This window comes from Salvelinus sp. IW2-2015, linkage group LG20 (assembly GCF_002910315.2).
Source record: "Salvelinus sp. IW2-2015 linkage group LG20, ASM291031v2, whole genome shotgun sequence".
Lineage (NCBI taxonomy): Eukaryota > Metazoa > Chordata > Actinopteri > Salmoniformes > Salmonidae > Salvelinus > Salvelinus sp. IW2-2015.
In genome coordinates, this window is record NC_036860.1 from 46,645,306 (window position 1) to 46,671,058 (window position 25,753).

A 25,753-nucleotide genomic window follows, 5' to 3' on the forward strand; every position below is an offset into this window, starting at 1 on the left:
ACCACAGTCAAACTCCCAACACAACCGCTACATAAGAGTAAGCTAACTCCCAACACAACCGCTACATAAGAGTAAGCTAACACAACCGCTACATAAGAGTAAGCTGACCACCCACACACCCCCTCACGTCAGTCCTATAGGTGTGTGTTTAATGCAGATTAGTCCAGTAGGCTACTTCCTGAGAGACAGATGACTCACCCTCTGCACCAGCATGGTCTGGTCCCCGTAGCCTCCAGCCTGCCCCTCCTCCCCTCCCTCCCCCTCCTCCTCATGAACCACCATGGTGTTGACTGAGTCAGAGTCTGCATCCCGGGGACTAAAGAAAGACAGGAGAGGAAGTCAGGGGAGAAGATGGGAAGGAAACAGAGGAAGGTGACAGAMCAGAGTGCAGTGGAGGATATGGAGTGTACAGGAAAATAAAAAGACAAGGAATGGTCAGGGTGGCGGTAAAAGTGGACAATGGGCTTTCAATAACATTAAGAGCTATGTCTCTAAAAAGCTGTTCCTTTTTTCTTCTTCCTGTTTGTCTGTGTGCCTCTCCCACCCTGGTACTGACCGGTCTGTGGGGCTGTCCTCCTCCTCATTCCCCTCTCCACTCTCACTCTCCTCACTGCTCTCACTGCCTTCTGAGGATGAAGAGTAGTCGTTGGCCTTCAACGGAGGTCTGGGCTGCTCCTCAGGGCGCTCCTTAGCATACAGCCCATGGTCCTGAACACAAACAGGCACACACGCAGACGACACAGACACGCAACAGACATTAGGGAAGCATAGAGCTGGGCGTTTCCTCAATAGTTAACATACTTTGCCAGCATACCAGGACTATGGCAGGCTTGTGTAACTTTTAACACAGCAGCCTGACATAGTGGAAGCAAAAACATATCACAGCACACACAGAGATACTAACCTCTCCTATTGCTCTCTTGTAACTCTGTGCATTGGAAGAAGCAGTGGACAAACAGGGAAGTGAGTGCAGAGGAAAGGGTGTGATCAACAGGTACAGAAAATAGGATCATAAAAAGAGAGCAACTGTTAGTGCAGGTGTCAATATCCAGGTGTAGGGATTGGGGAGTGAGTGCAGATATCACAATAGTGCAGAATAGTCCGTGAAGAGAGCAATATAGATTTCTACAAGTGATAAGCTTAAAAGAAGATGAGTGTGATAAGGGTGTATAAAGTGTTGTCTGATTATCCATCACGCAGTGTTCAGAGTGAGGGGGGGGTTTACAGGTGAGGGGTACTTACAGCAGGGCGACTGGGGCGGGACGAGGTGCGAGACTCCCCTGGCTTGTGCCCCTTCATGCGCCCGTCATGGCCTAGTATGGGGGAGTCCATTTTGGAGGAGCCTGAAACCAACACACTAAATATCACATCATTGTTGGGGTTTGCTTTCATTTCGTAAGAGGGATCAAGAGATGGAGAGAAGCAGAGTCAGCAACAGTGTGATTTACTCACTGAGTATGCGGTGCCTCTCCAGAGAGCCAGTCTGGGGCAGATTGGATACAAGGTGCATGCTATCTCCTCTCTCCCAGCGGTCGTTGCGGCTGAGATCTGGGTTGCTGTAAAGGAAGACACCAAATCAGTTATCTGATCTCAGCAGTCAATATCATAACTGTGCCATGATCTACCATCATGCATGTGTCATGATTAGAAACAGAGTAATCTCCCCTGACATGCATTTAAAGGAAAATCTGTGAGACAGGGAGTAAAACAGTTTCTGATGGGTGTGTTGGAACACCGTCAGCTGATTATTTTGATGAATCACGATATCCCAGATGTGTTGCTTAGAGTGGGAACAGGGATTTTAGCCACAAATCTAATAAACACTGCTTACATGTAAAATATTTTTGTGGAAAACGTCAGATACCTCCATGTTGTCAGCATGCAGCAAAAAAATATTAATAAACACAGGTGGACTTTCTGCAGAAGGAAGGAGGGACTGGGCTTTGGCAGAGGGAGGCACGGACTTTGTTGAGACAGATTGGAAAGTGTTTTCCTCCAGAACCTAAATCAAGTACTGGGAAATTGGGCGTTCTTGACACCGAGATTAGACAAGATTAGCTCAAATGTGTCCGCCTGAGTTACCTGGCTCTGACTGGATGCCTGATGCCAGACGAGAGGTTGGTGTTGAGAGCTGTGGCAATGGAGGCTGTCCTCTGGGGAATCTGGGAAAGATACAGTGAAATACCACATTAACATATAGATCTATATGCCCTTTAGAGAGCTCCAGACTGCGACCATTTAGTCACATTTTGTGACCCCTTGACTTGGCTGTGCGAGCAATTGTTTTTATTCTACATGGTCGCTTCACTCAAAACGTCTAAAACCACGATTTGGTCAAAACAGTAAAGCACATTATTTTTATGATTCCTGTAATTAAAGTGTCTGTCTGCCCCTGTAAACTGCTGCTGTGTCGAGGGGTGAAAAAATGCTGCGGGAAATTTTTTCTTTCTGATTGTATAAGATTTCAAAATCCAATTGCGGGGAAAACACAGCTATCCGGTTGTCACGGTCAAAGAGGTGSTTCTCAGCTTTCTGTAGTATAATTTATATTTCTCAACTCTCAACTTTGAGCTCAATAGCAACTATTTTACAACCAAGATAATTAAAATCAAATTATATTAGTCACATGCACCGAATACAGCAGGTGTAGAACTTACAGTGAAATGCTTACTTACGAGCCCCTAACCAACGGTGCAGTTAAAAAAAATATGGATAAGAACAAGAGATAAAAGTAACAAGTAATTAATGAGCAGCAGTAAAAAAAAAATAATATATATATATAATACAGTGGGAGAACAAGTATTTGATACACTGCCGATTTTGCAGGTTTTCCTACTTACAAAGCATGTAGAGGTCTGTAATTTTTATCATAGTACACTTCAACTATGAGAGACGGAATCTAAAACAAAAATCCAGAAAATCACATTGTATGATTTTTTAAGTAATTAATTTGCATTTTATTGCATGACATAAGTATTTGATACATCAGAAAAGCAGAACTAATATTTGGTACAGAAACCTTTGTTTGCAATTACAGAGATCATACGTTTCCTGTAGTTCTTGACTAGGTTTGCACACACTGCAGCAGGGATTTTGGCCCACTCCTCCCTACAGATCTTCTCCAGATCCTTCAGGTTTCGGGCTGTCGCTGGGCAATACGGAGTTTCAGCTCCCTCCAAGATGTTCTATTGGTTTCAGGTCTGGAGACTGGCTAGGCCACTCCAGGACCTTGATATGCTTCTTACGGAGCCACTCCTTAGTTGCCCTGGCTGTGTGTTTCGGGTCGTTGTCATGCTGGAAGACCCAGCCACGACCCATCTTCAATGCTCTTACTGAGGGAAGGAGGTTGTTGACCAAGATCTCACGATACATGGCCCCATCCATCCTCCCCTCATAGTGCAGTCGTCCTGTCTCCTTTGCAGAAAAGCATCCCAAAGAATGATGTTTCCACCTCCATGCTTCACGGTTGGGATGGTGTTCTTGTACTCATCCTTCTTTTTCCTCCAAACATGGCGAGTGGAGTTGAGAAAAAAATAGAGCTTTTTGGTCTAATCAGACCACATGACCTTCTCCCATTCCTCCTCTGGATCATCCAGATGGTCATTGGCAACTCAGACGGGCCTGGACATGCGCTGGCTTGAGCAGGGGGACCTTGCGTGTGCTGCAGGATTTTAATCCATGACGGCTAGTGTGTTATTAATGGTTTTCTTTGAGACTGTGGTCACAGCTCTCTTCAGGTCATTGACCAGTCCTGCCATGTAGTTCTGCTGATCACTCACCTTCCTCATGAATCATTGATGCCCCACGAGGGATCTTTGCATGGAGCCCCAGACCGAGGGTGATTGACCGTCATCTTGAACTTCTTCCATTTTCTAATAATTGCGCCAACAGTTTGTTGCTTCTCACCAAGCTGCTTGCCTTAATGTCCTGTAGCCCATCCAGCCTTGTGCAGGTCTACAATTTTACCCCTGATGTCCTTACACAGCTCTCTGGTCTTGGCCATTGTGGAGAGGTTGGAGTCTGTTTGATTGAGTGTGTGGACAGGTGTCTTTTATACAGGTAACGAGTTCAAGCAGGTGCAGTTAATACAGGTAATGAGTGGAGACAGGAGGACTTCTTAAAGAAAAACGAACAGGTCTGTGAGAGCCCGAATTCTTACTGGTTGGTAGGTGATCAAATACTTATGTCATGCAATAAAATGCTAATTAATTACTTAAAAATCATACAATGTGATTTTCTGGATTTTTGTTTTAGATTCCCTCTCTCACAGTTGAAGTGTACCTATGATAAAAAATTACAGACCTCTACATGCTTTGTAAGTAGGAAAACCTGCAAAATCGGCAGTGTATCAAAAACGTCTTCTCCCCACTGTATATTACGTAACGCTGTGAAAACAATTGGTGTGACCAAATCCTGGGCTGGTGCCACCAACTGAAAAATGTAGTGGCACAAGCGCCACCAGGGAAAATATTAGTCTGGAGCGCTGTCTTTTTTCAACATCTAAAGACTAAAACCCAGCAGGTGGTCTCTGACCTTGGGCGGCTGCTCCATCTCTGGCAGCCGGATCCAGGGGCCGCGGTCCTCCCTTGTGCGAGGCTGTGGGGCGGGGCTCTCGGAGGTGGGGTCAGAGTTCTGTCGGACCAGCTCCCTGGAGTGGACGGGGCGGGGGGTGGGGGTAGGGGATGGGTCCTGAGTGGGGAAGGCGGACATGGTCTTAGTGGGCTGGTCACACAGGGACTGGGAGCGGGGGACAGGGGCAGCGTAGGGCTTCAGCGGAACCAAGTGGGCCATCTGGAACTGCAGGGGGGCAGCGGTGAGGAAGTAGGGAAAGGAGTGTGAAGGTGGAGGAGCGGGCAGGGTAGGGCAGTGAGAGCAGGCAGGATAGAGTGGGACAGGATTGTGCATGTTGAGGATTTAGGATTGTGTATGTTTTAAGATGGGGAATAGAGGGATTTTTGCCATTTTATGAAATGGCAATAAAACAATATGAAAGCAATAAGAAGGGAAGAGAGTGGGTCCAGGAGGAGAAGGGAGAAAAGGAAGGTAAATAAGATTGGAAATAAATAAAATTCAAAGAAGCATTATTAGACAGGGGGTAATGCAGCTCAAGAAAGAAAGACAACGCAGTCGCCACTGTGCTAAACCAGTATTTGACCAAAATGTCTGCAATGTTGTAACAAGGGAAAACATACAAATAAAGTACACACTGACTAATACATTCCCAGATGAACACCAACACACCTTGCCCTGTCCCCCCTGAGGTTCAACAGGCCGCTGCATAGGCGGGGTCTGAGTAGCCTGGCCCCCTCCGGATTGGCTGATGGAGTCGGAGCGTGATTGGATGGCAGTGTCAGAGACAGTGGTGCAGATTTTGGGTGAGCCCTGCCTGTTGAGCTTACTGCGCTCCTCCACCTGAGACAAAGGGAGAGAAGGAAAGGGAGGCAAAGACGGGGGACAGGAGACGGGGAGAGGGAGGGAGAGAGCATATCACAGAGATGTCGATTCAGACTAACTTCCAGGAAAAAAGATGACACCTAAGGTGATACTACATAACTGCTTGTATATGCTAGCTTGTTACAGGGAAATAGCTAAATGTATTCCACTGGTATTACTCTATATTACTCYAGGTTATAAAACACTATGTAATGAAAGGTGTGGTCCCTAGGGTTATCTAAGGTGAAGTAAGAGCATGTTCCACTGTTCCTGTCTGTGTGGTTATTGTACCTCTCGGGCCCATGCAGGCTTGTTGTTGGGCTCCAGGTTCTTGCTGTAGTGGTAGAGGGGCTGGGGCTTCTTGTCCTGTTGCTGCTGCTGCAGGGACACCAGGTAGGCATGCTCCTGCTGCAGCTGCCTCTGCAGACGCTCAGACTGCCTCTGCTCCTCCAGCTGCTTACGTTTGTACTCCTGCACACACACCATGATACGGTCAAAGCAGACTTACTAAGGACTGAGCATGGCTAGTACACAATACACACCGCTTTGACATGCCCCCAAAACAGACACAATCCCACATACAAAGATGGGGACATCATGCAGGGTATACATAGARATGGGCCTTATTCTSAAAATTCTCTCAATGATTCTCTAGTTCTCTCAAGAAATGTTTTCGTAAAACAAAGAAGCAAAATACAGTATGTTAGTGCAAACTGTCAAACTGGAGTATTTGACGCCTCTAGTGGTGAGAGGTGTGAAGTGCCAGTAGGAGGAGGAGGGTAAGGTAAGCAGTATGCCCTGCAGGCAGAGGTAGGGGTAGACTAGGGCTGAGGAGAGGAGGTGACTGCAGGATAAAGGAAGGAAGAGAGTTACCATGAGCAGCGCCTGCTCCTGAAGCAGCTGCTGCTGAAGGATTTCTAACTGCCGCTGTTCTTCCTCTAACTTATTTCTTATGAACTCCTGAAGAGAGGTGGAGGAGGGGTGAAGAGGGAAAGGAAAGACAATGGAGAAGAGGATAGATATAAATAGACCACGATGTAGGGGGGGGGGGGGATTTATGACTGTCATACACTAGTTAGTATACAGCCCTAGTGATTTGTCATGGCTTTAAAGTTCTACATTCACACTAAAAGCTAAATGGTATTAGCTTTTTTCTATTGAATATCTACTGTTAAGACTACAATACAGTTCCATATAGGCATCACGTCTTCTATCAGTACTAGATGCAGGTTAGTTATCGTGAAGAAACGGGCCATGGTAGGAGAGTTAAAAGGTTGGAGAAAAGAAGAGTAGATTATAAAACGTAGGTTGACTGTGATATAATGCCAGTCACTGTGTGGTAGAGGTAGAGCGGAAACGGAGCAGCAGAAACTGAGCTCTTGCACAGAAAACAGAAAACACACTAATTTAGATCCCGGCTGCCATGGCAACCAGCGCACGGACATTCCACAGCTGAATGGCTTGCAGTAGGCTGCAGAGTAGGCTACACCCACACCTCTTCCCAATTGGCTGATTGTGCTCCTGTGCTTCTCCTGGTTGGTTACCTGCTCCCTCTCAGCCAGCCTCCTATCCTCCTCCCTCCTTATATCGTCAAGTCTCCGATGGGGGCCCTTTTCTTGCTGTCTCACCATCTCTCGCTCTTTTCTCTGTTGCTGAGAGGGATGACAGGAGAGAGAAATCAGTGTGGAGGCCACTTTTGCACATTAGTTGTGGTTATAATGGATGCCTTGCATAAACCTTTAGTTTTTTCCCCCTCCACCGCGAGAGGAAATGGAAAGAAAGAGAGAGGAAATGGAGAGCGAGAGAGCAAAAGAAAAGACAGCGAGAGAGCAAAAGAGTGAGCGAGCGTGAAAGAGAGAGAGAGCAAGCGAGCGTGAAAGAGAGAGAGAGCAAGCGAGCGAGATGTTAGTTGTGAGTCACTACCAGCCCCCGTTACCAACAGCCACTGCAGCCCTGCTCCTCTGCTGAGACCGCACAGCTCCCTGATTCAAACACTTGGCCAGTTGTTCTTTTAATTGTTATCACCCTGAATAGTTTTAAGCCGCCTTCTGAAGACATTACAGCCTCCCTATTAAAACAACTCCCTTAAGAGAGGATGCCTCTTAGAATTAAGATAGCACTTGCAAATGACATGTTTTACATTTAAATGCTCGTCTTCTCTTTTGTTGTTGAGAATTAATGATTAACAATCTCGAGAGAATATTGAGCTATCATTTTTAGTTCTCTCCCTGATGGTAAGTTGCTTTCTGACCTTGTGATAATCAATTCCCATCTACTGCACACTGTATGCAGGTAATCCAACATTAATTGAGATTTAAATCCAGTGGAAATATTTTAATTGCACAGAAATGATGTGCAATTATTCATAATTATCATGAATAAAAAATGTATTATAGATATCGTCAAACCGTTGGTGTTACCAACTTGCTAAATTAGCAAGCTTCATATCCTGCTGTATTACGGTATCTCCCTAAACAGTCGCAATGTACATAACAGCTTAGTACAATCCCAGTAAACCTGTCTACTGTGAAAGCCTTAGACTTGGAGTGACATAAATAGCTAGATAAAAGGCTTGTGATGATTCATTCTTTGTAAGGTGGGATCAAGTCAGCTGAACCATGTTGGTCACAGGTTTTACCTCAAAGGGTAAAAACGTGGTTTGCTTAAGCAAGCTAAAGAACACAAGCCGCAGTTGATCAAATTGTCTGTTTGTCAGTGTGTGTGTGTGTGTCTCTCTGTGTGTGTGTGTGTGTGTGTGTGTGTGTGTGAGTGAGTCTCTGTGTGTGTGTGTGAGTGAGTCTCTGTGTGTGTGTGTGTGTGTATTACCTCTTCCAGGCGGCGGCGCTGTTCTTTCTGCTCCTCAATGCGTTTCTGTCGGTCGTGCAGCAGCTGTCTCTTGTGTTCCTCTGGGTCTCGGCGCTGGGCGGCCAGTTGGGCCTGCTGTCTCTTCAGAGCCTCCGAGCGCTCCTTGTTCTCTTGCTGAAGACGCAAGAAGTCCCGCCTCAACGTCGACTCACCCGGCACATTCAGGATGGAGGTACTGGAGGAGAGAGAGGTGGAAGGGTTAGAAAGGAGGATTTAGACAGGGAGGAATATAGCATGATGAGGTGATGAGAGATCATAGTAGAGAATCAGGAGATTGTGTCATTAATCTCAGGACACTATAGTATTATATTACGGGAGTAGTAATGTTATATGGGTAGTGTTGTGTTACCTGGACTCCCTGTCTTCCCCACGGTTCTCATCCTCCTCATCACTGCCACTGTATTCATACTCGGTCTCCTCTGAAACAAAGGGAGTGAGAGAAAGAATGAACAGAAATGAGAAAGCATATCATATAGTAGTGAAAACATACTAGGTAACTGCCAAAAAGGAAACACATGAGTAAATGAGGGATACAAAGTATATTGAAAGCAGGTGCTTCCACACAGGTGTGGTTCCTGAGTTAATTAAGCAATTAAAATCCCATCATGATTAGTCATGTATAAAAATGCCCAGTTGCCCATTATTTTGGCTACCGTGGCTAGAAGAGATGTCAGTGACTTTGAAAGAAGGGCTTTAAAGGATCACAGGGGGGTTTAAAGGGTGTGTGGTTGTGACTCAGTCACCAGATCTCAACCCAAATTAACACTAACAGGAGATTTTGGAGCGGTGCCTGAGACAGCGTTTTCCACCACCCTCAACAAAACACAAAATTATGGAATTTCTTGTGGAAGAATGGCATCACATCCCTCCAATAGAATTGTAGACACTTGTAGAATCTATGCCAAGGCGCATTGAAGCTGTTGTGGCCCAATGACCTATTAAAGACACTATTTTGGTGCTTCCTTTATTTTGGCTGTATGTACATATAATGACAATAATCCACCCAATCTTCTCAGTCAACCTCAACCCTCCAACCATTATTCACACAGACATGTGCAAAACACAATATCTCATGCCCAACCCAAACCCACAGAGGCCTCAGTCGGGCTCAGGCCGGCCCTTCCCTCGCTCACCCTTCTCGCCCCTCTTCTTGCGTGTGCGGTCGATGTGGTCTTTGAGCTGGATGCGGACCTGGCGCTCCGTGGGCTGGTCCCGGATGAACGAGTGCTTCAGGAGCTGCTCTGTGGTTGGCCGGCTGGTGTACGTCTTCACCAGGCAGCCCTCTATAAAGTCTATAAACTTCTTAGACCTGGAGGTGGGGTGGGTGGGTCAGGTGAGGAAGAGGGGAGTGTTGAGTAACAGGTGTTGGTGGAGAGAGATGGGAGAGCTGGTGTGAGTGGGAATTTTAGGAGGCCTGGTATCTCCTGTAGGTCGCATGTATTTGGGAATGAAAACTATTCCAAGATGAGTGTTCAGAAAGAAAGGAGAAGAACAGGGAAGGTCTGTGTGCGTGGGAGTGAAAGAGAGACAAAAAGACAGTCCGAGTATCCATACATTAAATGTACAACAGTGCCTCTTTCGGTAGATTTTTCACTGCTATTTTCATTAGGATGTACTTGGGTGTATCAATTGCAGTAAAGTTGTCCACATGACTTGTCTGGAGGCCAATAGCTATCCCTAAGGTATGTAACTATAGGTCAACCAAATGAAACATGTGCATTGAGCAACAACTTCATTCAATACATTCTTGTCTTAGTCATTGAATAATTTATATGAGTAGTTTAAATGTGATTTGCAGATGACTCGCTTGTTTGAGGTCTAAGAATTTCTTCCTACATGCCTGGTTTGTCAGGAAAAAACTGTGCAAGTAAAAAACAGGCTACATTAGTTTAAGTTAGGGCTGTTGTGGTGACCGTATTACTGCTACACCGGCGTCAGGAAGGCAGTCAAATTCTACATGACCGTTTAGTCGCGGTAATTAGGCTTCTCCAAGAACTGATGCTGCTGCTGGTCATTAGTAACCTACCAAACTTGCTAACTACTGCCTGGTACTCAGCACTATTGTCCCTCTAAAATCACTCTGACATCAATTCAAATTTTATTTCACATGCGCAAATACAAAAAGGTGTAGACCTTACGTGAAATGCTCACTTTCAAGCCCCTTAAGTCCATTTATTGAACTGCATTTTTGGTTAAGAAAATATTTACTAAATAAAGTACATTTAAATTCGAAAAGTAACAAGAAAATTACATAACGAGGCTATATACAGGCGGTATCGAGCCAATGTGCGGGGTTACAGGTTAGTCAAGGTAATTTATAAAGTGACTATGCATAGATAATAAACAGCGAGTAGCAGCAGTGTAAAAACAAGGGGGGGGGTGTCAATGTAAATAGTCCAAGTGTTCATTTCATTAATTGTTCAGCAGTATTATGGCTTGGGTGTAGAAGCTGTTAAGGTCCCAAACGTGGCTCTCCGGTACCGCTTGTAATACGGTAGCAGAGAGAACAGTCTATGACTTGGGTGACTGGTGTCTTTGACAATGTTTTGGGACTTCCTCTGACACCGCCTTGTATAGAGGTTCTGGATGTCAGGAGGCTTGGCCCCAGTGATGTACTGGGCCATACGCATACCTTACGGACAGATGCCGAGCAGTTGCCATAACAGACAGTGATGCAACTAGTCAGGATGCTCTCGATGGTGCAGCTGAAGAACTTCTTGAGGATCTGGGGATCCATGCCAAATCTTTTCAGTCTCCTGAGGGGGAAAAGGTGTTGTCGTGCCCTCTTCARGAGGCGGTATGCAAATTGGAGATGGGTCTATGATTTCTGGGATAATGGTGTTGTGAGCCATGACCAGCCTTTCAAAGCACTTCAAGGCTACAGACGTGAGTGCACGGGTCGGTAGTCATTTAGGCAGGTTACCTTAGTGATCTTGGGCACAGGGACTATGGTGGTCTGCTTGAAACATGTTGGTATTACAGACTCAGACAGGGAGAGATTGAAAATGTCAGTGAAGACACTTGCCAGTTGGTCAGCGTATGCTCGGAGTACATATCCTGGTAATCCGTCTGGCCCTGCGGCCTTGTGAACGTTGACCTGTTTAAAAGGCCTTACATTGGCTGTGGAATGCGTGATCACACTCGTTCGGAACAGCTGATGCACTCATGCATGTTTCAGTGTTACTTGCCTCTAAGCGAGCCTGGAAGTAATTTAGCTCGTCTGGTAGGCTCGTGTCACTGGGCAGCTCTCGGTTGTGCTTCCCTTTGTAGTCTGTAATAGTTTGCAAGCCCTGCCACATCCGACAAGCGTTGGAGCCGGTGTAGTACGATTCGATCTTAGTCCTGTATTGATGCTTTGCCTGTTTGATGGTTCGTCAGAGGGCATAGCGGAATTTCTTATAAGCTTCCGGGTTAAAGTCCCGCACCTTGAAAGCGGCAGGCTCTACCCTTTAGCTCAGTGCGGATGTTGCCTGTAATCCATGGCTTCTGGTTGGGGTATGAACGTATCGTCACTGTGGGGACAATGTCATCGATGCACTTATTGATGAAGCCAGTGACTGATGTGGTGTACTCCTCAATGCCATGGGAAGAAACCCGTAACATATTCCAGTCTGTACTAGCAAAACAGTCCTGTAGCTTAGCATCTGCGTCATCTGACCACTTTTTTTATTGACTGAGTCACTGGTGCTTCKTGCTTAATTTTTGCTTATAAGCAGGAATCAGGATGATAGAAATATGGTCAGATTTTTTAAATGGAGGGCGAGGGAGAGCTTTGTATGTGTCTCTGTGTGGAGTTAAGGTGGTCAAGAGTTTTTTTCCCCTCTGGTTGCACATTTAACATGCTGGTCGAAATTAGGTAAAACAAATGTAAGTTTCCCTGCATTAAAGTCCCCGGCCACTAGGAGCGCTGCCTCTGGAAGAGCGTTTTCCTGTTTGCTTGTGGCCGTATACAGCTCGTTGAGTGCYGTATTAGTTCCAGCATCTGTGGTGGTCTGTGGTGGTAAACAGACAGCTACGAAGAATATAGATAAACTCTCTAGGTAGATAGTGTGGACTACAGCTTATCATGAGATGCTCGCCGGAGGTAGAGTAAAACCTTGAGTCTTCCTTAGATATCGTGCACCAGCTGTTTACAAATATACATAGACCGCCGCCCCTTGTCTTACTAGAGGCTGATGTTCTATCCTGCCGGTACAGTGTATAACCCACCAGCTGTTGTTCAGCCACGACTCAGTGAAAAAAGATTACAGCTTTTAATGTCCAGTTGGTAGGATATAGGTGCTTTGAGTTTGTCCACTTTTTTTTCCAGCGATTGTACGTTGGCCAATAGTATCGATGGCAAAGGCAGATTAGCCACTCATCGCCGGATCCTCACAAGGAACCCTGATCTCCTTCCGCGAAACCTCAGTCTCTTTCTCCTGTGAATGATGGGGATGAGGGCCTGTTCAGCTGTCTGGAGTAAATGCCTCTCGTCCGACTCATTAAAGAAAAATTCTTTGTCCTGTTCAAGGTGAGTAATCACTGTTCTGATGTCCAGAAGCTCTTTTCGGTCATAAGAGACGGTAGCAGTAACTTTATGTACTAAATAAGTTACAAACAATGCAACAACAAAAAATTTGCACGGTTGGTTAAGAGCCCATAAACGGCAGCCATCCCCTCCGGCGCCAATACACATTACACTTCACAACGGCCTTAGTGTATTTGGACCATGACACCTATAGTCCACGATCAATGCAAATGTATTTGAAAATCTAAATCAAACACTTCATGAGAGCCCATGAGCTCATGTTGCGCAACATTTCTATCCCATTAGCTTTCTATAGGCTAGGCAATATTTATTTCTCAGCTTTCCTAATATTAAGCACATTACTTATATTTACAACAGGAGTACAGCCTACCTGGCTGGCATGAAGGAAAAAAACATAGGGGAAACCATCCTCCATTRGCCATTTAAGTGCATAGATGACATGTATTTTTCCCGCTGCCCGTTTCGATACATGTGCTTGATAATGGTCCATTATAAATCAAATGTGACATATTATTTAGTATATGTGAAGACAAGATTAGTATAGTCTGATGGGTGATAATATATAATTCACAAGTGATAGGCTAATATTATCACTTGAGAATGATGCCCAGCATAAGAAAACAATGCCTTTTTCTTTGCAACTTGTTCGAATCATAGCCCATAGGCCAGTATGTTTTAACAAGGTTAGTAGCACAACTAAAGTGGTCAAATAACTTCTTAGAATGAAGCACATTAATCTGCTTTACAAGGGTTGTAGAGCCTAACTGTCATATATAAGCAAATATTTATATCTTGCTCAGAATAGGTTGACTTTTGTACTATGGGGGACAGTGGATTGACATAGGCTAGTGCTTTTGCTGTTCGTTAGGCCTATTCATCTTGTTGGCTGACGAAAAGTAAACGTGGACAGTTCTTCCAGTATCTTCAATATGCACCTCGGAATTGGATAATTCTGGGACGCAGGCAGTTGCGTCCCAGATGTGCCTGTCTTAACTTACAGCCTATGAGAAAGACCCGATCAGGTGACGGAGAGCCATGCGAGTGAGAGACGCTTCGGATTGTGCAGCACACTCAGGGAGAACGGCACAACACGGCACAACACAGCACTCCGGGCCGCAAAAGGCATGGATTTGTTTAGGGTCCATTACAGCCACAAAGGGGATGCCGCCGTGAAATTCGAGGCATTATGAAGTGCTTGTCAAATTGTGAATGAGTGACTATTGGAGTGTGTACAGCCTGCGCAAAAAGACAAAGCAGAGCTCATGCCTTTCAAGCGACTTTTTTCAAATCATCATTAGAGTCGCATCATGCAGCCTTACAATGTATAAAAAAATCAAAACATATAGCCCAACGTTTGTAGAACAACTAAAGTTACAATAATAACTCTAAATTAAGCACATAGGAGTACCTAAACTCAGCAAAAAAAGAAACGTCCTCTCACTGTCAACTGCGTTTATTTTCAGCAAACTTAACATGTGTAAATATTTGTATGAACAATAACAAGATTCAACAACTGAGACATAAACTGAACAAGTTCCACAGACATGTGACTAACAGAAATTGAATAATGTGTCCCTAAACAAGGGGGGGGGGGGGGGGTAACAGTCAGTATCTGGTGTGGCCACCAGCTGCATTAAGTACTGCAGTGCATCTCCTCATGGATTGCTCCAGATTTGCCAGTTCTTGCTGTATGATGTTACCCCACTCTCCACCAAGGCACCTGCAAGTTCCCAGACATTTCTGGGGGGAATGGCCCTAGCCCTCACCCTCCGATCCAACAGGTCCCAGACGTGCTCAATTGGATTGAGATCGGGCTCTTCGCTGGCCATGGCAGAACACTGACATTCCTGTCTTGCAGGAAATCATGCACAGAAAGAGCAGTATGGCTGGTGACATTGTCATGCTGGAGGGTCATGTCAGGATGAGCCGCAGGAAGGGTACCACATGAGGAGGATGTCTTCACAGCGTTGAGATTGGACTGAGCTTGTCATTGCAGGCAATGATGCTGTGAAACACCGCCCTAGACCATGACAGACCCTCCATCTCCAAATCGATCACGCTCCGAGTCAGGTTCAGCTCAGTGTAAAGCCATTCCTTCGACAATAAACGCGAATCCGACCATCACCCCTGGTGAAACAAAACTACGACTCGTCAGTGAAGAGCACTTTTTTGCCACCTGTTTGGTCCAGCAGCGGTGGGTTTGTGCCCATAGGCGACATTGTTGCCGGTGATGTCTGGTGAGGACCTGCCTTACAACAGGCCTACAAGCCCTCAGTCCAGCTCTCTCTCAGCCTATAGTGGACAGTCTGAGCACTGATGGAGGGATTGTGCGTTCCTGGTGAACTCGGGCAGTTGTTGTTTACATCCTGTCCCGCAGGTGTGATGTTCGGATGTACCCTGTGCAGGTGTTGTTCATGTGTCTGCCACTGCGAGGACGATCAGCTGCCCGTCCTGTCTCCCTGTAGCGCTGTCTTAGGCGTCTCACAGTACGGACATTGCAATTTATTGCCCTGGCCACATCTGCAGTCCTCGTGCCTCCTTGCAGCATGCCTAAGGCACGTTCACGCAGATGAGCAGGGATCCTGAGCACCCTTTCTTTTGATGTTTTTCAGAGTCAGTAGAAAGGCCTCTTTAGTCTCCTAAGTTTTCATAACTGACCTTAATTGCCTACCGTCTGTAAGCTGTTAGTGTCTTAACGACCGTTCCACAGGTGCATGTTCATTAATTGTTTATGGTTCATTGAACAAGCATTCTTTTTTTGCTGAGTTTACTTCTTTGATAACTGCTCAACACAGAATAGTTGCACGCCCTCAAATCATTGATAAAATATGTATATTTTATTCAACTTTGTTCAGTTGTAATCGTCATACTATAAAATATAGACACAGAATTATAGCAAATCTTGTCTGCTAAATGAACTAGTGTATCCCACAGCTATTRGTCATAGCCACATCAGGACCTAACATGGATAACTCAGAGTATGCTATTCTGTTCTTCTGAAATAGACTACATTTTCTTCATATCATGCTTCTTTAGAACTATCTAAAATAAATAATGGATTTATTGTGAAGGTGTAGGCTATATCACATGGATTTATTATGTGTGGAAACTAGGAGATGCTAAATGTGTTTGTTAATTAACTGTCAATTACCTTAAGATCGACAGTTATTTGCTTGACAATCACCAGCTGATGAAATTTCGTGACCACCACAGCCCCTAGTGATAACATTTCTGTCATGCCACTGTACCATGGCCAGCTGGTGTTGAATGTAAATAGCTCAGTAAAGCGCAGCAGGGCTATGGTAAGGAAGGAATCTTATCACTACAAAAGGGAGGGCAATAGAGGGTGGGGAGCCAAGAGAAAATAGCTATGTCCTAAAATAAAACGTTAAAACAACAGCAGAAACCAAACCGCAGCACTCACCACTTCTTGGACTTGAGTTTGGGAGGGGGGTTCCTTGGGATGAGGAACAGAGCTCTCATAGGGTGCATATCACACAAAGCTGGGGGGAGAGAGAGAGGGAGATAATGATGGATTGGTACAAAGCATTTAAATCAAAAGAGCATTTAAATACTGCTTGTACACTACTATACAGTATAAACATGTAATGATCACATAATCCTTATGCATACAACTGTAGTCCCAATCAATATAATGTGCTCTTGATAAACCCGATCCTTATCCTTCCTTTGTTGCCTCACACCTATTGCTCCATTGTCTTGTTTGAGCAACACGTACGTATTGTCTTCCAAGCATAGCTAGCTTAACCTGTCTGGTTAGGTTATCAGCACAACAATAAAATGCCCTTTGTTAGGACGAATACACTGACGTTAGTTCTGATACTGCCCAAGGCATGCAGTGGGTTTCATTTCAGTACTTTCAGTGACTACATGTGGACTTCAGGAAACAGCAGAGGGAGCACCCCCCTATCCACATCAATGGGACAGTAGTGGAGAAGGTGGAAAGTTAAGTTCCTCGGTGTACACATCATGGACAAACTGAAATGGTCCACCCACACAGACAGCGTGGTGAAGAAGGCGCAATAGCACCTCTTCAACCTCAGGAGGCTGAAGAAATTTGGCTTGTCACCAAAGCACTCACAAACTTCTACAGATGCACAATCGAGAGCATCCTGTCGGGCTGTATCACCGCCTGGTACGGCAACTGCTCCGCCCACAACCGTAAGGCTCTCCAGAGGGTAGTGAGGTCTGCACAACGCATCACCGGGGGCAAACTACCTGCCCTCCAGGACACCTACACCACCCGATGTCACAGGAAGGACAAAAAGATCATCAAGGACAACAACCACCCGAGCCACTGCCTGTTCACCCCGCTATCATCCAGAAGGCGAGGTCAGTACAGGTGCATCAAAGCWGGGACCGAGAGACTGAAAAACAGCTTCTATCTCAAGGCCATCAGACTGTTAAACAGCCATCACTAACATTGAGTGGCTGCTGCCAACATACTGACTCAAATCTCTAGCCACTTAATAATTAAAAATTGGATGTAATAAATGTATCACTAGTCACTTTAAACAATGCCACTTTATAGAATCTTTACATACCCTACATTCCTCATCTCATATGTATATACTGTACTCCTGTCTCTTATACACATCTAGATGTGTATAAGAGACAGGTACAGGTGCATCAAAGCTGGGACCGAGAGACTGAAAAACAGCTTCTATCTCAAGGCCATCAGACTGTTAAACAGCCATCACTAACATTGAGTGGCTGCTGCCAACATACTGACTCAAATCTCTAGCCACTTAATAATTAAAAATTGGATGTAATAAATGTATCACTAGTCACTTTAAACAATGCCACTTTATAGAATCTTTACATACCCTACATTCCTCATCTCATATGTATATACTGTACTCTATACCATGTACTGCATCTTGCCTATGCCGTTCAGCCATCCCTCATCCATATATTTATATGTACATATTCTAATTCATTCCTTTACAATTGTGTGTGTATAAGGTAGTTGTTGTGAAATTGTTAGATATTACTGCACMGTCGGAACTAGAAGCACAAGCATTTCGCTACACCCAAATTAACATCTGCTAACCATGTGTATGTGACCAATAAAATTTGATACATGGTGATTACACGACCAGTTTAAGTATGTCATTCTTGACAATGTTTGTGAAGTATAAAAGCAGTTTATGTGCATCTGTGGGAACTTTTTATGGTGATACATGTACCAACGTGCACACTTCAGCGTTTTGCACATTTAGTCATCACAACAGAACGAATGTTGGTTTGTTCACATGAGTTAAATCAGTCTGCTCATGTCAGACCAGAGGGTGGTTTTATCAGGTTTTGAAAAACAACAGCAATGCTAGCTAACAATTAGCCAGTAGCCTCCCAGTCACCAGTAGAAACTCAGTGTTAGTGAGAATGTGAGAAAGTCCATATTGCATAATTCATTGACTACAGGCATCTGACGACAACAGCCCTCGACTGTCTGCCTGTCTGGGCTGTGTCACGCATACTGGGTGGATACAGCAACAGCAGGAGCTCCAGGGAGAGAATCCTTCTCCAGGCAGGCTTCCCACTTCAAAGCTGCCTACGGTGGGAGCAGTGTGCAGTGATATGTGCTTGTGTTATGCGGTTTGATATAGAGAAGGCTCTCTAACACCACAGATCAATAGCCCCCTCACCTCGTATCTAACATGAGCAGCACAGTGGTGAATGAGCCATCTCAAACACATGGCTTGATTTATGAGCCAGTGACGAGACAGGAGTTTCATAATGTGGGAGATGATTAAATCTCTCCACTGCAGGCTTATGTTATGCAGAATGTGCTTTTGAGAGTTTAGGAGATAAATATCAGCTGTTTGAGTGTGTGGGTGAGTGTGGACGAAAAGGGTAATAAAGTGGAGATAGATGCGTGTGGGTGAGTGTGGATGAAAAGGGTAATGAAGTGGAGATAGATGCGTGTGGGTGGGTGTGGATGAAAAGGGTAATAAAGTAGAGATAGATGCGTGTGGGTGGGTGTGGATGAAAAGGGTAATAAAGTGGAGATAGATGTGTGTGGGTGGGTGTGGATGAAAAGGGTAATAAAGTGGAGATAGATGTGTGTGGGTGGGTGCATTGAGATGTACTTACGAGGAGCTCCCTCTGCTGTCTCTATGGCTGTGATCCCCAGGGACCAGATATCGCTCTGTGGAGACATGTGAGATTTACTACCCACTCTCACACACAGACAGACACGTTAGGATGGAAAGGGGTCATTACCCTGTAGTCATAGGTGGAGTCGGGGTTCTCGTCACAGGCGATGACCTCAGGGGCCATCCAATAAGGTGTGCCGATGAAGGTGTTCCTGCGCCCCACGGTCCTGTCCAGTTGAGCACTCACCCCAAAGTCCACTGCACACAGCGGAGGACAGAGACTTAGTATTACTGGCTACAGTTACATTTTTCAAGTCTTGATTAAGTTAAGTTGTAGATAAAACCATAATACAAATATGTAGTGTGCTTGATGGTGAGACAATTGAGCACTTTATTCAGACTTAGGGAAGCTGCTATAAAACACAGACTGAAAGATCACATATGGAAACAAAGAGCACGATTACATATTCATCACAACCAGGGGTTGGACCCGGTTCAGAGAACGAAAGTGGGAACGAAAGTGATCTCTAATGTTCTGGAACAGAACCGTTATTTTTAAATCTTGAGAACCGATTAATAATGTTCTTTTTTTGTTACAAAAATATTCCTGTCTAGTATATAATTGTCATTTGGTGTAGTTATAATGCTAGTAATAGCTTAAACACAGTTCAGTTCAAATGACGTCATGATGTTCAGCGCATCAAGCCAAGCCCCCTCCATGTCCACCCTGCCTCCTCTCGAGCTCTCCCCACCAGTGAAATTTCAATCGCATCTGCCTGCACTTTTCTGACCAATTAAACGTGCAAACAACTAGCTTACGCGTTACATGGCAAGTTTCTCTATCTGTGCTAATGTGTCGAGTAAATTAATGAGCCATTTTGTAAAAACTATGTTGATTTCACAGGTTCAAAAAAAGAACGAAAATGTACTATGAACAGTCACTTTCTCTTGGTTTGAACCAATTTTGTAAATGTATTTTCTGGCCGGAACACTGGAACAGAAAAGATACAAATGTTTGATTACAACAAGCCCACACACTGTACAGAAACACATGTAAACAACAAGCCCACACACTGTACAGAAACACATGTAAACAACAAGCCCACACACTGTACAGAAACACATGTAAACAACAAGCCCACACACTGAAACACATGTAAACAACAAGCCACACACTGTACAGAAACACATGTAAACAACAAGCCCACACACTGTACAGAAACACATGTAAACAACAAGCCCACACACTGTACAGAAACACATGTAAACAACAAGCCCACACACTGTACAGAAACACATGTAAACAACAAGCCCACACACTGTACAGAAAACATGTAAACAACAGCCCACACACTGTACAGAAACACATGTAAACAACAAGCCCACACACTGTACAGAAAACACATGTAAACAACAAGCCCACACACTGTACAGAACACATGTAAACAACAAGCCCACACACTGTACAGAAACACATGTAAACAACAAGCCCACACACTGTACAGAAACACATGTAAACAACAAGCAGCAGCAGAGCAAACACATTAACAGTTAAGAATCAATCATCTCACCGAGTTTGACCTCTGCGTTCTCTGTCAGCAGCACATTCTGGCCCTTGATGTCTCTGTGGATGACCTTGTGTTGGTGGAGGTGCGAGAGGCCCTGGGTATTAGAGAGGGGTCAGAGTTCAGTCAGGGGTTTGAGGCCCTCTGGAGGGCGTCTGTAATGGCACTTTTCCAAAGCAGGGATTTACACTGGTGCTTGGCCTAAGACTTTTGTAATGGTTCTATAGTGGGTGCACTGTGGTTCCTCACCCTGAGGATCTCTCTGCAGATGTAAGCGATCCAGTCCTCCTTCAGGGAGTTGCCCTTGGTGTTCTTTACCAGGTCTGTCACTGAGCCCGCCCCACAGAACTCCATCACCAGCTATACACAGACAGGAAGGAACTTAGCACACATAAATGTCTGTAATAAATAATATAKGCTGCATGCAATAACCCTAATCTAGTTTCTGTGCATTATGGGGTTCATGGATATCAGAGAGAGCCCTATAAATGATGAAGCTCGCTCTCAGATTATACCACCAGACAGGGGCAGAATCCATCAGACTGACCCAGAGCTGGTCATCATGTCCAGGTGGGCTCTTCTTGACGAAGGCTCCGTAGTAGGTGGCGATATTGCGGTGATGGCTGTACTTCTTCAGCATGTTGATCTCAGCCTTGATCTCTTCCTCTTCCTCCTCAGTCACGTCCATCACCTTGATTGCAGCCAACTGTCCTGTCTTCACGTGACGCCCCTGATTAAAGGCAGAGCATACTTGATCATCTTAACTGCTCAATCGAAAACGAGAAAATTAAGTGAGTACAACAGATGTCAGCTCTAAAAAAAATATATCCTAAATTTGAGCCAAAAATCTCTAATAGTTCAAGGAACTCCTGCCCTGGTTTAATCCGTTTTTAGAGTGATTATGCTGTATGTTTCACCACGTCATTTACTCTTRTTCTCTCCCCTCTACTTTTTAGTTCTCTCCATATTATCTCATTACCACTACCTGTCTCCTGGGCTCCTCAAACTGACAGCCTTAGCGTGGTCCAGCACAGGTGCACTAATCTGGCCTAATCTCAGATTTACTACCACAGCTGGAGTTTGAGACACTCAGGGGAGTAACTGAGGTGGTTCATCTGACTCATCCCCTCAGTGTCTCTCAGCTCCTAAACTGGGTCGCTGGCCCAAACTCGTCTTACCTTGTACACCTGTCCATAGGTCCCATTTCCCACCACCTCCACCAGCTCAAAGATCCCTGCTGGGTCCTGAAAGAAAGAGTGATAGATTCATTAAGATTGGTTGCTCTCTGGCAGACTGAGACCAGAACACCAGGCCAGACAGACTGGGAGACAAGATGCAGACAGACATGGTACATTTAAATAGAATCTATATCATTTAAATATATAGGCCTAGACCACACAAGCAAGGAGGCCTGAGCGCTTTTGAGATGTTTTGAGACACATAGAAGCTCTAGACATCCATCCACCACTTATGTTATAGAAACATTTGCAAGAACGTTTCTATTTTTCCCCACCATAAGATAAAACCACAGGTGATGGTCATAATGGCTACTTCTAGCTAAATGCTAAAATTAGCCATCACTTTTTTCCCTGGATAGGGCAAAAAGACACCCAGTTCCACTTTCACAGTGTGATTCATTATGGCCTGTGTAGGATCTGTGGGCGTTGGGGCTGCTTTGGGTTGGAAGCGTACAGCGTGATCATCCTGCTTTCATCTGGTTCCAATAATGGGTCTGTCTCCTGACTTTTTCAAGTGTTTGTCTTTAACAGAGAGAACGCATATAAGGAGAGGAGAGAGGTGTACAAGAGAATGAGGCATAGATAGATGTGAGCATTAGGGCTAAGGGGGTTGAGAGAGAAATGAAATAAAACATAATGGGAATGACAAATCGTCCAATTAGTGCATCTATGCTGTGTGTAAGAGGAGCACTGAGAGCAGGAGAAGCAGGATCAAACTGACAAAAGGGCTGGAGTAAAAGCGCTGGAGTACAAGTGTACAAAATAGAGGGAAAGAATGAGATGACAGGGGTCGGGGGGGAAGAGGGAACGATGGCATGGAGGAGGCTAATGCAATTATCCAGAGGGAAGGGAGAGATGGCAGCATCGCCCACGTCCAACGCCGAGAGAGGGAAGGAAGAAAGAGATGAAGGTGGGGGGGGGGGAAGCTAGGGAGTGTGGAGCGCTGTACCAGCAACAAAACTGTCAACATTGATCAGAAAGTGCATGAGACACACTGTGGACCTGTTAACGTCACTTCAGTCAACTTAACTTGGGTGCAGAAGTGCAAACTTCACCCATTAATAATGCTGTTGGATCTTTGTGTCCGTCAGAAGACCCCCCCTAATGTCTGTACTTACCTAAAGAAAAACAGCTTTTCCTCTCRCCCTCGACAAATAGGCCTATCAAATTCACAAATATTTAGGCCTTTAGACTCACTGTCTACTATCAAAAATAAACTCACAGAAACCATAAGAAAATGTCAAATCGAGAAAAACAACTGTCTGCAAAGGGGTCGGTTGCTCAAGAAATATCCTAGAACAGATTTGGAAGTTGGAAGGTAAGCGTTGATTCAATGTGTGTTGACACTTGTCCTACCACCTGACATTTGTTGATGTGGGGACTCAAAGAATCCAAGGCATCCCCAAAAAAATCCATTACACAAAGCCTGTTCTACTAGCTAACTTTTGAGTCTTCCACAGAAAACAGTCATGCACTAGTACTAGCCTAGATTGTACTTGTAGGCTATGTGAGTGTGTATGTGTGTGTTTATGTGTAGCAGGCAGAGTGGGTGTTATATAGGACAGCCATCAAACAATGAGCTCCAGTGAATCATCCCTCTCAGAGCTCTCTCTCTCATCCCTCTTCTCTCAGAATGGAAAATTAAATAGCATTGCCTGGAGAGGTCTGGCCTGTAACTCGCTGTACTGAAATCGCAAAAGTGTGTAGGTGAGATATACCGGTAGATATTAAATCTCCCTTTCTCAAACTAAAGTGCCTCTACTCTGTTGTTACATGCCACTAGTCTTTGTTTTGATGATATACTGACACTGGATCATGATATCAGAACGGTCAACCTCCATGACGGTCCACATTACAAATAGATAACTTGAATGTCTATGGTCCTGGAGAGTGAGCTCCCAGGTCTGGGTTTATTAATTATTTGTGTTCAACTTCTAATTTTTATGGTTTTGGAATATGCAAAACGGGAGTTTCACAATACACTTGTGGACCATTGTGTGCATGTCAGAGAGAGAGTGCCCCCAAATCTATTTAAAATCATGCTTTGATAGCTCTTGGAATAAATGTTTTTGAGATTACGTTGTTATTACTTCTAATGATACAAAAAAGAAAAGCCTACGAGGAAGTCTTGTAGCGCAACACACTGTGGTAAATACGTTTGTCAACACCTGTGTGTTGTGGTCTGTGAAGTTGTATGATAAGATACGGGTAAAAAGTACACAAGATACAGTTCAACTGTTTGATAGATAGACTAGAAGTAGATCGATGTGGGCTAGTTTTAAAAGGATAAATGCAACGTAGATACAGGCCTATTTTAAAAGCCGTCGATCAAACGAATCAGGCCTTCATCCTGCTCACTCATGCACTTACAAAAATGGACTCAGATTGACCAAGGTGATATGGGGGAAAAAAGCAAGATAGTGTAGTCAGTAGTGACACCCAAATTTCGCAACCCTCTCTGTGCGTAACCCACAACTAGCCATTTACCTAAATATAACATTAGGTAGCTAACGTTAGTTAGCTCAAGCAAGCACCTCAAACTTACAGTTCTAGTTGTTGCAAGTTTCCKAAAAAATTATTATCAGGGAACTTTTGTCACGCGCATTGTGACAACTGGCTGCAGCTTTGAACTAGCCAAGATAACTAGATGTACAGTAGCCACTTACCCTCAAAGCTGCGAGGTCTATGTCATCCAAGCTTCGTGTGGTGGCGTTTTCAGACATGCTGGCAAAAGTCGTAGCTAACGTTCGTTAGCTAATAATTTAGCTACAAAATAAAAGCAGCAGCCAGTAGAAAATCCAGGTGGCCCAATGTTTAACTTAACTGTGTCCTGAGCTGTCAAGTCCCGCTCAGAACATCAATCCCTGATGAGACTTGACTTGCTAGCTTAACTAGCTAACATAAACAAATGGTTGCAAAAATGGAAAGGTAAAACGCAGTTATCTAGCTAGCATACTAAGTTCAATTGCGTTACAGAGACCCAATCGTGTGCTGCACTCTCTTACTGCGTTCATTTTGGCAATAACGTCACTGCGTATATGCTGTTTGAAGGTCGTCGACAGATCATTCGAATGCTTCTAACTACAAATACAATGCAATTATAATGTTAATGTTTGTGAGATTAAACAAGTAGATAACTAGCTTGCTAAATTAGCAGGCTAGATAATAACAGCGTAATACAAAGGTGGTCCGCAGCAGAGCTGTCACTTTTCAGTCTGCCACAACATGAACGCTATTAGCTAGCTAGCTAGCTACCCACGCACAAATCAAAAATAAGATTTATTGTATTTATACATGGATTATAACTACTCGCAATTCCCATCTGGCAAATACTTAAAATGTTCCACAAATGAAGTAGCAAATGGCGAGCAGCGCGATCAGTGTGGAATGTACGGCTAGCGACGTCAAATGTTCGATATCCGTACACAAACTTTCATTCCTTTCGCGTTGACAGTGATCGCGCCTTGCACTGCCTGTACCGACCGTGAAAAAACAAACAGTTTCTGTGCAGTCCCAATTGACCCTCGATCGATACGCGTCATGGAGCTGGTTCGTACTTCTAAAATAGATACTTTAGCTAGAGTAGTTGGTACCAATGACTAGGCAAGTAATTTTCCGACAAATATAGTGCATAAACTTATTTCCTCGCCATGTTTTGGTATGGCCCATATGAATAGTCAGAGGACTCAACATTGTATATGTTCTATGGCATCTGTGATCGCATGGGCAGCGCCTTCTTCTTCTATGGTGTTATGGGGGTCCGTAAACAAACGTTAGAGGTGCATGCCGCTACCAACTGGACGGGGGTGAAAAAATACACAAAAGAAATGTAAATTCATTACAGGAATGGAAGAAAAAACACGAATCTCTAAAAAAAACTACCCAAAAATGATAATCAAAAAAAACATTCCCACTCCTTCAGATAACTCATTCCTCCCTACTCAGGCTCTGGGGCCTGAGAGGGTGGGACTGCTCGAGACTCTAAGCAGCTCTTCAAATATTTTA

General features: G+C 44.5%; 1 protein-coding gene across 6 annotated transcripts in view; it reads right to left on the bottom strand.

Moving 5' to 3' along the window:
* Positions 1-25,498, bottom strand: part of LOC111982054 (misshapen-like kinase 1) — a 33,071-nt gene extending 7,573 nt beyond the window's left edge. The window contains exons 1-22 of one of the 6 annotated variants that reach the window (XM_024013590.2): positions 24,415-25,494; positions 21,689-21,754; positions 21,058-21,240; positions 20,760-20,870; positions 20,517-20,607; positions 19,073-19,203; positions 18,944-18,998; positions 16,251-16,329; positions 9,432-9,607; positions 8,648-8,717; positions 8,260-8,473; positions 6,978-7,085; positions 6,307-6,393; positions 5,725-5,904; positions 5,242-5,412; positions 4,534-4,689; positions 2,083-2,162; positions 1,453-1,556; positions 1,243-1,343; positions 905-928; positions 557-708; positions 199-316 (exon numbers count right to left, since the gene is read on the bottom strand). In XM_024013590.2, coding sequence (XP_023869358.1) covers positions 199-316; positions 557-708; positions 905-928; positions 1,243-1,343; positions 1,453-1,556; positions 2,083-2,162; positions 4,534-4,689; positions 5,242-5,412; positions 5,725-5,904; positions 6,307-6,393; positions 6,978-7,085; positions 8,260-8,473; positions 8,648-8,717; positions 9,432-9,607; positions 16,251-16,329; positions 18,944-18,998; positions 19,073-19,203; positions 20,517-20,607; positions 20,760-20,870; positions 21,058-21,240; positions 21,689-21,754; positions 24,415-24,471 — 2,514 coding nt within the window. In that variant the 5' untranslated portion in view covers positions 24,472-25,494. Of the gene's footprint in view, positions 1-198; positions 317-556; positions 709-904; positions 929-1,242; positions 1,344-1,452; positions 1,557-2,082; positions 2,163-4,533; positions 4,798-5,241; positions 5,413-5,715; positions 5,905-6,306; positions 6,394-6,977; positions 7,086-8,259; positions 8,474-8,647; positions 8,718-9,431; positions 9,608-16,250; positions 16,330-18,943; positions 18,999-19,072; positions 19,204-20,516; positions 20,608-20,759; positions 20,871-21,057; positions 21,241-21,688; positions 21,755-24,414 lie in introns of those variants that run through there. The other 5 variants (XM_024013587.2, XM_024013589.3, XM_024013588.3 and 2 more) reach the window with 5 other exon arrangements.
* Between the last annotated feature and the right edge of the window lie 255 nt (positions 25,499-25,753).